At 36.9% G+C, this 12164-nt stretch overlaps 1 protein-coding gene across 1 annotated transcript; it reads left to right on the forward strand.

Annotated features, from left to right (window-relative positions):
• The first annotated feature begins 810 nt into the window (after positions 1–810).
• On the forward strand, positions 811–11854 carry LOC127455122 (extracellular tyrosine-protein kinase PKDCC-like). The gene is made up of 7 exons (XM_051722729.1): positions 811–1362; positions 1573–1689; positions 4353–4624; positions 4826–4905; positions 5461–5568; positions 9221–9397; positions 10864–11854. Exons 1-7 carry the CDS (start codon positions 811–813, stop codon positions 10965–10967), a joined length of 1410 nt encoding a protein of 469 aa, XP_051578689.1. The 3' UTR covers positions 10968–11854.
• Positions 11855–12164: the final 310 nt, after the last annotated feature.

Here is a 12164-nt window from a genome sequence, read left to right on the forward strand (position 1 = left end):
AGTCATTTGGTGTAACCGACATGCAGGTAAAAAACAGAGAGGACCCCTTTAGACCCTCATGACATTTTGTCATTTTTATGAAAAGGCACATTTTGTTCAGGTCAAATGGAGCAACCCTAAGGAAAGTATTTTAGTACCTTTTATTTACCTGTTGTCAATGACCCATATATATATCACCAATATATATATATATATATATATATATATATATATATATATATATATATATATATATATATATATATATATATATATATATATATATATACACACATATATATATATATATATATATATATATATATATATATATATATATATATATATATATATATATATATGTTCTTTGGTATTTGGTAGATTAAAACGTATTCTTAAACATTTTTTTCTGAGTTACAACATTGCTACCATCTACTGACCTAAAGAGGTAAGCTCACTTTGCACTTTATACTCAACCAATGCACATTAGATAGTCTAAGTTAAATCTCAACATAAATGTACGTATAGCTTATATTATTATTCAAGGGGGTCAATGATATTGTAGAACTGACATATCGCCTCTTTTGTTTGTGTGCGTGTGTGTGTGTGTGTGTGTGTGTGTGTGTGTTTCAGTTGCGGTAATGGCGTGGTTCTATTATGTGGGAGGTGATTACTTGTCCATCATCAGCAAGACACGCCCTCGGGGCGTTCCCACAGCTTTAAGGTACATTGCGCATTGAATGTGTTGTGCGTGCTACAGTGAAGTATGAATGAAGGAACTGTGTCGGAATCTGACAGTGTAGATTCAGAAAGGACTTACACGAACTTGCGATGACTTTCTCAAAGACTCCATGTGGACTTTTTTTCGTTCTTGCCTTGGTGTTTTTAACTTTAACAGTCGTTTTGAAAAAATGGCACTTTGGTCTACGTGAGGAAGCGGCTTTTGGTGATGATGCTCCAGAGCGCAACAGATTGCTCCAACAACTCCAGGAAAGGCACCAAGAACTTGATCAACTTTACGTCACATCATCAGACGGATTTATGAATCCACATTTATCTATAAATGACAGTATAGATTATATCAATGGAGAAATGAGTGCGGACAACACTGTAACTATTAATGAAACGGACATTGGTTGCGAAGAACTTGCTGGCATGAAAGCTGTTGACTTCCTTGGTTCGGGTTACACTAAAACAGTGTTGAAAGTAGCGTTACTTCAAGGATTGTTCGTAGCGCTGAAATCTGTGAATCATCAAGGCACTGACATGAGGATGTGCATGGACGATTTTAAAGATTCACAGAGGTGTCTTGAGTTCGTATCTTTCAAACTGAGGAAAGAGATTGCACTGTTGCAGAGATTGCAGCACCCCAATATTGTACAGGTAAGAAAACTTCAAATCATCTTCTTGCATAAAGGTAAGTGCTTTTGCATGACGTAGTTATTTGGGGTTCTAGTGCTACTTAATGTAAATTATAATGCAATAACTTGGACTCACAGTCCAAGTAGTGGTTTTTGCTGTTTTTCCAGCAGGGTAATAAACCAAAAAGTTCTGATCTTGGCAATGACAAACGATTGTATCTGACCATTCCAGCTGAAAGGTCAGTGTCAGGACAGTGCTCTGGTTGGTGGCATCACAGCAGTTCTGGAGCAGGGGACGCCACTTCAGATGATACAGCTCCTGCAGAGCCCCTGGGAGGAGCGCTTTCGGGTAAGAGCAGCACCCCCCACCCCTCCCACCAAGTGTTAATCAGCAATCCCCCACCCACAGACCCCCACAGGGCATACCTGAGGTGGGGGTGGATGAAATTCTTTGGCTTGGGTGGATTAAGTGGCGCCCCTTCTCCATACCAACTGAGCTTGATAAAATAGTCAGAGGGGCAGATGTCTGTCTCAGATGTCCATCCTTCCTTACTCTTCTTTATCCAGATAATTTCTTGTCAACGTGTGAGGGAGCTAATGATACTGAGTTTCAGGAGTCAAGAGAGTATTTTCTTTCATGTTCATTTTGGTATACAAGAAGCAGGTGCTGATATTCTATGCCTTTTGTTTATTGAGGTTCCACTGACAAATGTGTATAAGCTAAAGGGGTGTAAATGGAGTGACTTCTCTCTTCACATTCTTATCTTCTCTGAAAAATCTTTGGACATGGTCGGGAGTTATTCAAAAGATGTTTGGTTTCATCCACCTCTGTTTGTGCAGAGCTGTGGCTATGCTGTGTTTCAAGGATATATTCAAGGGTGACTTAATACTTCGGCTATGCTTTTCAATGTTAAAACACATTATATAATGCTGTATGAGAAAGCCTAGAGACATGGACAAGATGTTAGTAAAACTAGGGTTTATATCTGTACATTTATAAGATTTCTGCATGCCTGTATAGTCTTGACTAGTAGTTGACCAGCATGGAGTTTTCAATGCCCAATGCCGATACCGATATGTAGAGAGTAGGGTGGTCGATGGCCGAATGCTGATATATAAATAATACAATTTAATGATGGCAAATGATGTCAAAGAAACGCTTCTTTTACATGATATTTAATAAAAATTCAATAAAAAAACTTTGAAAACAGAAAATATTTCTTATGCCTTAACAAGGCTGTCAGTAGATTTTGGAATTGATATGTAGAGGAACTACCACTTCTGTTAATCGGTCAATGCCGATAATCTCAAATTGGCCAAAAATTGGCAGGTTAATCGGCCTGGGGTATGTTTCCCATTCAACGACGTAACTAACTGCTTAACATCCATATTACTATGCATCATTGGAGAAATGAACTAGCTAGACATGACCGTTTTCCGAAACCGTTGTAACTATGTCGCACATCCATTGTTCAAACCATGTTGGTTCAACAATATCGAGCTGTCGTTAATGACATTACGCAGGGGTTGGAGTCATAACTTCTGCGGATATCAAATTATAATAGCTCATTTATACGTCCTCCAGAAAGCTTTTTAATGCTCGAAAGCTGCTGAAGACATGAAAGCGTTGTAATGCAACTGATGATTGTGGTGGGGTTTCCCTCTATATCAAACTTTGGGGTTCCCCCAAAGCACATGCACACTCTTAAAAAAACGGCACTATTGCGTTGACATGGACATATAAGCCGTGTTCTCTGACAGATACCATGTTTGATAAAGGGCTTTCATTTAAAGAAATATTCCAGGTTCAATACAAGTTAAGCTCAGTCGACAGCATTTGTGGCATAATGTTAATTACCACAAAAATTTATTTTGACTCGTCCGTCCTTTTCTTTAAAAAAAGCAAAAATCAAGGTTACAGTGAGGCACTTAGAATGAAAGTGAATGTGGCCAATTTTTAGAGGGTTTGAAGGTAGAAATGTGAAGCTTATAATTTTACAAAAGCACTTACATTAATTCTTCTGTTAAAATTCATATATTGTTTGAGCTGTAAAGTTGTTTAAATCATAATTTTTACAGTCATTTTAGGGTTTGTTGACATTTCATCATCAAGACAATGTTGTAAAATTGGTCTTAACTTTACACAGAAAAGGTTAGTAAGTGATTTTATCACACTAAAATCATGATAACACGCATATTGTTTGTGTCTTGTGGCTATACTTTTGAAACTGTGAATATTTTAATGTTTACAGATTGGCCACATTCACTTCCATTGTAAGTGCTTCAATGTAACCCAGACTTCTTTTTTATAAAATGAATTTTTGTGGTAATCAGTATTATGCTACAAATGCTGTCAGTTGAATTTAACTTATATTGAACCCGGAATATTTCTTTAATACCTTAAACGGCTGCATTCGTTTAATGTGATGTTTCAGAACGCAGCTCTCTGCAAAACCCTGGAATAAGACGTTTTCTTAAGTGCATGTAAACGTGGTCATAGTCTTGACAGAATGAAAGATAAACAGAATATGGAATGAATGATATAGAAGCCTCTGCGAAGTCAAATTAAAGAGCTGTAGTTCCAACCACACAAATTTGCGATGCTGTTTGCGAGTGTTCGTTGGAACTGTGGTTTCGGGAAACACTAAATCGTAGAACTATGTTGGTAACGATGGAACTTGCAACCATAGTTGGCTAACATAGTTGATATATATCAGTCTATCACTAGTCTTGATATCCCAGCGAGTAGTGTAAATAGATAGATCAACTTACTTTATTGATCCCAGAGGTAAAATTCAGGTGCAAATCAGCAGTGCATCCATTGAAAAGTACACAAAAAATCATCAAGCATCATGTTATGGGTGCACAAAATTGATAGCCTATCATAAGCATTGGCGGATATTCATAAATGAAGTACAAAAATCAAAAAGTTTATTTAAAAAAAAAAAACAATCTTGAGGTAACTTTTGCTTTTGCCAGTTTTTTAACTATTGAATTGTGTTTGTGGCACAGGTATGTCTTGGCTTAGTGAGACTTCTTCAGTATCTGTCTCAATCGCCGCTGGGTTCTGTGGCCCTGCTGGATTTCCAGCCTCGACAGTTTGTTATGGTGTCAGGAGAACTCAAGCTAACTGACTTGGATGATGCAAGTATTAAAGAACCAGCCTGTCGAGAGGACTCCGACTGTGGGCTGCAGTTTCCCCTCCGCAATTTCACCCTCCGATGCTCCCCCTCTAGAATTTGCGAAGGTTTGAATGAGATGAGGAATCTCTACAATGCCTACAGGTGAGCACTTCCCACATTCTATCTTTATTGTCTAAGCCAGATAATAAAAGAGTCTCGCATGAAGTTTCATGGCAGCTTCACTCCTGCTGTGCTTGTTATGATTAATTATCACCCTGCTGGGTTGTACCGTATTGATCTCACAGCTTGACTTGCCTCTCTGCTTTTCTTGGCATTATATGAATTCATTATTTTCTTCTCCAGGTATTTTTTCACCTACCTGCTGCCTCATCAGGCCCCCTCACAGCTGAAACCTCTTATTCACCACATAATGAACTCCACAAGTGAGGAACTTTACCTTTCTTTTGTTGTGAAATTCATCTTGTATTTTCAGATTGCCACTGATGAACTCAACAAATCACAGTAAGGGATTAGAAACAGTTCAAGTAATGAAAAGGGAAGCTAAAAGCGAACAGTTTTTTTGTGTGTGAAGTATAATAGAAAATGGGAGCAAAATCACTTTTAATTGTTCTAGACAACATAATTACAAATTGTTCTAGAAAATAACAAATATTTTGCTCTGATCATTTTTAATGAAACCATATATTTGTTTCACTGTAAACTTTTAGAAAAACAACACTTCCTGTTGCCCGAATCCTTTAATCAAATGTTCAGCAGTCATTGGTTTGATGTAATTTCATTTCATTTATTTCATTTCAAAGCTTATTAGCACAGTGTACTCTTATTTAAAAAAAAAAATGTATTCATTCTAACCTGTTACCATTGAAAAGGAGTTAGCAGAGTGGAACAAACCAAAATGAAAAACATTTAGTTTCTAATACCTGACTACAGTATAAGTGGCTGCATTATGGAAGCTTAATTCTGTGTTCTTGTCATAGGGGATTTGAAGCAAAGCATTAATGAAACACTGATTGCCTTCGAAGAGGTTTTGCATATGTACCAGTCTGGGCTACACCTGGAGAATTTGCCACCTTCAATAACCAGAGGTAATGCATTGATCTTATTAATGTGTTATAAGATAGTTATTAACAGGTATCAGCTCAAAATATGCTGTTATTCAATCAGAACTACAAATATGTTTAATTCTGTTTACAAAACATAAGTATTTCATATACATCAAGTGCTTTCAGCTTGATGGGTGTTTAGAGTGAAAAGCATGTCTCCAATAGCACCTTTAAACAGATGTACATAAAATGTGTGTAACTCAATCCATCTTCAAGGAAACATTTTTTACCCTGTAAGAATGGTGAGCCTAACTCTCTTTTACTCACTGTCTGCGAGCTTTGACACCCATAACAGGGGCCAAACATAGTCAAGAATCTTCAAAATCTTATGCCCAAAGCAAGCTCACAACCACTCATGCAAATAATTTACACCAGTGGTTCTCAATTTTATTTGGTCACATCCACCTTTGAAACAACAACCCCCCCCCACCACCTTTAAAAAAAACAACAAAAACAACAAAAAAAACATAATCGAAAGTTATCAAAATGTACAAGATTAACAACATTTTCTTTCATCTTTATATCACGTAAAAAAGTTTTATTTAAACTGAATGAAAAGTTACACTTCACTGAAAATGAATGAACATTTGTCACAATGCCAACATTGTTCTGTTATTTTGTGTATAATATCTGTATTACATAAATACTTAATACATTTTAATTATGCCTATACACTTTCAAACCATTCAAAAACAGAAGGAAAAATAAATAAATAAAAGGTGATACTGATGCAGGATCAACCCCTGGGCATGAACACTTTGCAAACTGAATCCTCCATTCATCTGCATTTAAATAGCAGAACATTTTTCTCTCAATGGAGACATTTAAATTATTATTTTTTTAAGATAATAATAATAATTGCAAGGATTTATACCTTTGAATATTAATCCGCCTCAGTAGTATCTATAAAAGCATTTTTAAACTACAGTAAACTTCCAGTAAGAATAAACGACTGTGATTGGCCCATCCTGGCCAGCGCTGAGAAAAGTAGCAGGTACTACATGTCAGTGACAAGACTGAGGGATGAGAGGATGGTGATAGGCTGTCCAAGTTCCAAAAGCACCATACAAGTCGTCCTTAACTCTTGTGCCTTATATATCAATTCTTCTGAAGCCATTCAATAGTGTTGTGTGAGGGACCGATCGAAATATCTGTGTTAATTCATCGTTTTCCCCATTTGAAACTGGCATGTGAGACATATTTGTTTACATAAGTGCAGCTGAGAGCGCTCCTGACACTATTACATGCTTTATGCAGTTCGCGCTGTGGTGCCTGCCAAAAGTTTAAACAAAGTAGGAGAAAAAGCAGAGGTGTAGAAATTACGCACATTGTTTCTTGCGTGTATTGTCACTATTTTTGCTGAATGTGTGAAAGTGATTTGAGAAGGGTTAGTCTTCCGCACCTCCTTACAATACCTTTGCGCCCCACACTTTGAGAACTACTGGTTTACACACATGAAGATATTGCAGGTTGGGGGTTATTAGGGGGCCAAGCAACAAAGGTGCTGGAACCCTATTGTGTTTGGTAAGATTTTCGTATTCTTTTTCTTTCTTCTGCCCTAAAAGTGTCTGGCATCAAAGACCGTAAGTAGAGATCCCAAACTTGGCAGGGTGTTTCCAAATGCGCACTGCTACTCAGGCATACACGCACAACTCCATACGTCTCTAGGTGGCGCTATAATAAGTATGTTTGCATTTTCGCTAATAACTCCGGAATCATAAGGGCTACAATAAAAATTCTTTATCTCCTGATTCCTTGAGTCAAGCTCTACAAAATGTATATCCGATTTCATTTCCGTCTATACATTTTTTTCAAACTCCTCCTAGGCCGTTTGTCCGATTTGCACGAAAATGTGTATACATCATCTACAGACCCTCCTGACAAAAAGTTATCAAAAGAATTTTGATATGTGAAATCGTTCCGAAGATATTAGCGATAAAATTCCTTCGGTTGAACGTACTTGGATTCATTGATCAATATCTATTCAAAGCAAAGTCCAAACGTAATGAAACTTGGCACACGTAATCAACAGGCCAAGTTGAGGATGCACGTAAATTTTTGTACAATTATACCCATAGGGGGCGCTACAACTAAAAAACTGTAATAACTTTGATTGACAAAGTTCAAATTAAATATGCACCTTATTTGGTTCAAGTGCTAACATATCCATAACATATCGATTTGAAAAAAAATAAAAAAATGGCCATCAGTAGCCAATCACTATTCAGCACCTAATAACTTGAATTGTGAATGGCCAGTGGTCATGAGATTATTATAAGAAAGTTCTCTACTCAAAGCTGTATATAAAAACAAATTTGAGAATTGGCTACACGGTGGCACTATAATTAGCTAATTTGTGTTTTTGCTAATAACTCCAGAACTGTATGGGCTAGAATAATTTTTCTTAGCTTCTCCAAATCCTTCAGTGCCCCCAAATCATATTGTCACATGGATTTCCATTTCCGAATGTGAACTTTTCAACCACTTGAAACTTGAACTTACTTTATCGAACTCATCCTAGGCCATTTCCTCAATTCACATGTAATTTAGCATACATCATCTACAGACCCTCCTGACTAAAAGTAATCAAAATAATTTTGATTCATTAAATCATTCGGAAGATATAAGCGAATACATTTTTGGGTGTGGCCTGTAATCACTAATTGGCCTGTATCTTGTGAGCAAAAAATGTAAACACATGGACAAGAGAACATTCTTAGGGCACATGCAAAATTTCATCAATTTGGGATTCTAGGGGGTGCTATAACTTTTTTTGTGCTACTGTGATTAAGGCAATTAGGGTTTGAGATAGGGTGTGAGTTAGGGTTCCACAGGATCATTCCTGTCAAATCAGATTATTTTTGTCATTTTTCCATATGTGCTTGGCCCCCAGATAATTGCTGCTTGCGGCTATATTTATAGTTTTGAAAATTGTACTTGTTTTTATTTCTGTTTCAATTATAATTTCAATTTAGTTTTTGTTCATTTTAATTGTTCATAAATAGTTTTTATTTATTTTATATCTTTGGAAAATGATCTTATAATACTAGAACTAATAGAACTAATAGTTTTTATTTAGTTTCACACATGGCACTTTTTTACATGTCAATCAGACATCTGCTACTTGTCTAATTGGGTGGTTCTTTTTGATAGAATACACAGATAGTCTAATGTTACAGTCTAATGTTAATGTTACAATTGCTTAATGACAATTGAATCAGACCATCCCACATTGATTGAAAATACGAAAACTGTCATGTTTTTTTTTATTTTTACATTTTCGTTGTATTTTAGTGCACATTTATAGTTTCTGTTTAGTTTTTGTTCTGTTGTCTTCTTTGTAATAGTTTTCATTAACGATAATACCATTGGTGGGGTGGATCTTTCTTCCCTTATTTAAGACATTGGCAAAGACATTGCTTCAGTATGCATGTCTTTTGTTGTCCCCGGGCACACACATTTGCGTGCACACATTTAGTAACATGAGACTCTGCCACCTCTACTGTAAGAGGCAGTAGTGTGCTACTATATTCTCTTCAACTCACTGAAGATGCTAATATTTTGCAGATGGGTGTTACAACAGTGTTGAGTGGCTCTTGAAAAGATTTTGATGCGTTTTTTGATCTTTGTGCAGATTATACTCTCCTGAAAGGAATGAGGAGTGTTGGAAATATGGAATACAGATGCTGGCCATCATACAACCAGCAAGGCTGTGTGCTAACTGTGCACAGTGCCAAAGAGGCAGCTCTCATCTGTAGCTCTAACCCACAGTGCACAAGCTTCTCTTTGAGCGATGAAAGAACGTGGACTGGTCAGTATTTGCTTAAATAAAACTTGGATTATTTTAATTGCACTTTGATCATTAGATGCTGCAAGTAGCTATGTAAGGGATAACAGTCAACCAGTCATTATTTCAAAATAAAGCCAGAAAGGGTGTTTACAACCTGCTTATTAAATGACTAATAAGTACTTTTAGTTAGAAGGCCTGCTTATTACATGATTAATTACCAAATAAATAAATAAATAAATGGGGATGAAATATTTATTTGAGTTCCAATTATTTAATGTTGTGAGAAAAAAATAGAACATAGGGTTGTAATGGGTTCCAGAGCACTAATACAGCCAAATCAAGTTTTGTTTAGTTTTTTTGGGTACAAATTTTGAAACAGCGATGCAAAAAATGACAGTAAATTTGTTTAACATAATAATTAGAGCTGTCAGAATTAACGTGTTAACGCATGCGATTAATTAAAAAAGTTAAATGAGTTCATTTTTCTTAATCGCGATTAACACGTTTACCATTAATACAGCATAAACGCTGGTTGGAAGGGCAGAACCTTTGTAATGTGTCCGCCTGGAGTCATTACACTGACACACACACAACAGCGCTTTCGTGTCAGTGATAAAATGTACCTGCACTATTACATACGTAACAAACAAAGTACATTTTAAACTCAACGAACATATATTCAACATTCGGACCTGTAGCCTACATCACTATTGAAGGAATAACCTATTAAAATGGATATGAGAAGGGATGTTGCGACGCGGCTTGAGTTTTTTAATCATACCCTGACATCCCACATCTTCATCAATGGAGAAGGGCAGCATATCAACAGCCCAAACACTTTAGTTATTGTTTCATATCTGTCAGAATTAGCACTGAGTGCTTGCTTAAAAACAGATGGGAGTTTGTGCAGTTTCGGCTCACCTGCGGCTCTGTGCGTGCCTCGTGATTCATTCATTCATTCCTATAGGGAGTTCTGCACAGCTTGTCAGAGCCCTGCAGAACTGCAGAGGGTCAATTAGTCAAACTCCCATTTAGACTTTGGGAAACGTTTAATGTTACTTGAATTGGTGCTATTTTAGTGCATTTCTGTCTATACTGTTGAAGGCTTTGTTTGGAAAATGTTTCCAAAATGCATTATATTGTTACATATTGTTTTGTTTTCTTTCATAAGATGGAAATACATGCATTTTGACATATATATATATATATATATATATATTTATAATGTCAAATTTCAGCACTTTATAAAAATCTGTGATTAATTGCAATATATTAATGAATTCCCAGCACTGCCTCAATTTGGCAAAATACAACAGGGGAAAAAACCCTGAAACATCAAATAAATATCTATCTGATGAGCAGGCCTTCAATAAAGCAGTGACTACCCCTGTTCAGCATTATAAATCATCTGAATACATGTCTGTTGTGTCTGTTTGGAACATGCTGTGTCTAATGCAAGGGCTCTCCTTGCCTTTACTTGTCTGCAGGTCGACTTCTTGCCTCTTTCAGAAGTGGCTTCAGCCATCTGGTTCCAGATATAAACTCAGCAGTCTACATGAGGAGGGTTAAAGCCTTGGGAGCCGTGCCTTGAGAAAGAAAAATCAAGCGGAACTAGGGGGAAGGGCAAAAATTTGAGACAAATGAATGTGTTATATTTATAGGCATCTTACTCAATGCTTGTTTGATCCGCATACTACCAAAGAGCATTTAAAAGGATTTCCCTTCAGGTATACGTAATTAACCTGAAAGAAAAAAAGAAAAAAATACAGCCTTCTAACTTTATTATTTTCCTTCAGTCTTGCGTTTACATGGCACGGTCCACTGAAAGGACATTTAGTCTATTTTACGCTGGCTAATGCCTGCAGGAGAAAAAAGAAAACAAGCACTTTCACAGATTTACTTTGATGTTAATGAGGCTAGAAGTTTGCAGCATTTTGCTGAATGCCAGAATGTGCTGAGGACCGTGTCAATAGGCGGAAAAGTGCTGGAACCACAGAATTGGTAGAGGAATGTTTAGTGGGAACTATTTTCCTTCCTGGATTACTTTATATATATACACTGATCAGCCACAACATTATACAATAGCATTCTGAGATATATTCTTCTCACCACAATTGTACAGAGTGGTTGTCTGAGTTACCGTAGACTTTGTCAGTTTGAACCAGTCTGGCCATTCTCCGTTGACCTCTCTCACCAGCCCATCTGGCACCAACAATCATTCATGCGATTATCTAATCAGCCAATCATGTGGCAGCAGTGTAGTGCATAAAATCAGGCAGATATGGGTCAGGAGCTTCAGTTAATGTTCACATCAACCATCAGAATGGGGAAAAAATGTGATATCAGTGATTTGGACCATGGCATGATTGTTGGTGCCAGATGGGCTGGTTTGAGTATTTCTATAACTGCTGATCTCCTGGGATTTTCACACACAACAGTCTCTAAAATTTACTCAGAATGGTGCCAAAAACAAAAAAACATCCAGTGAGTGACAGTTCTATGGATGGAAATGCCTTGTTCAACAGAGAATGGCCAGACTGGTTCGAACTGACAAAGTCTACGGTAACTCAGATAACTGCTCTGTACAATTGTGGTGAGAATTATATCATCTCAGAATGCTATTCTGAAATGCGGGTTGGCGCTGTTTTGGCGGCACGAGGGGGACCTACACAATATTAGGCAGGTGGTTTTAATGTTGTGTCTGATCGGTGTATATAGTACTACATACTTCCATCCCATGGGTGTGTCAATTTTGTTGTTCTTTCAGTGAAAGAGATATTCATTTAAT

The sequence above is a fragment of the Myxocyprinus asiaticus genome, chromosome 17 (genome assembly GCF_019703515.2).
Source record: "Myxocyprinus asiaticus isolate MX2 ecotype Aquarium Trade chromosome 17, UBuf_Myxa_2, whole genome shotgun sequence".
Taxonomy (NCBI): Eukaryota; Metazoa; Chordata; class Actinopteri; order Cypriniformes; family Catostomidae; genus Myxocyprinus; species Myxocyprinus asiaticus.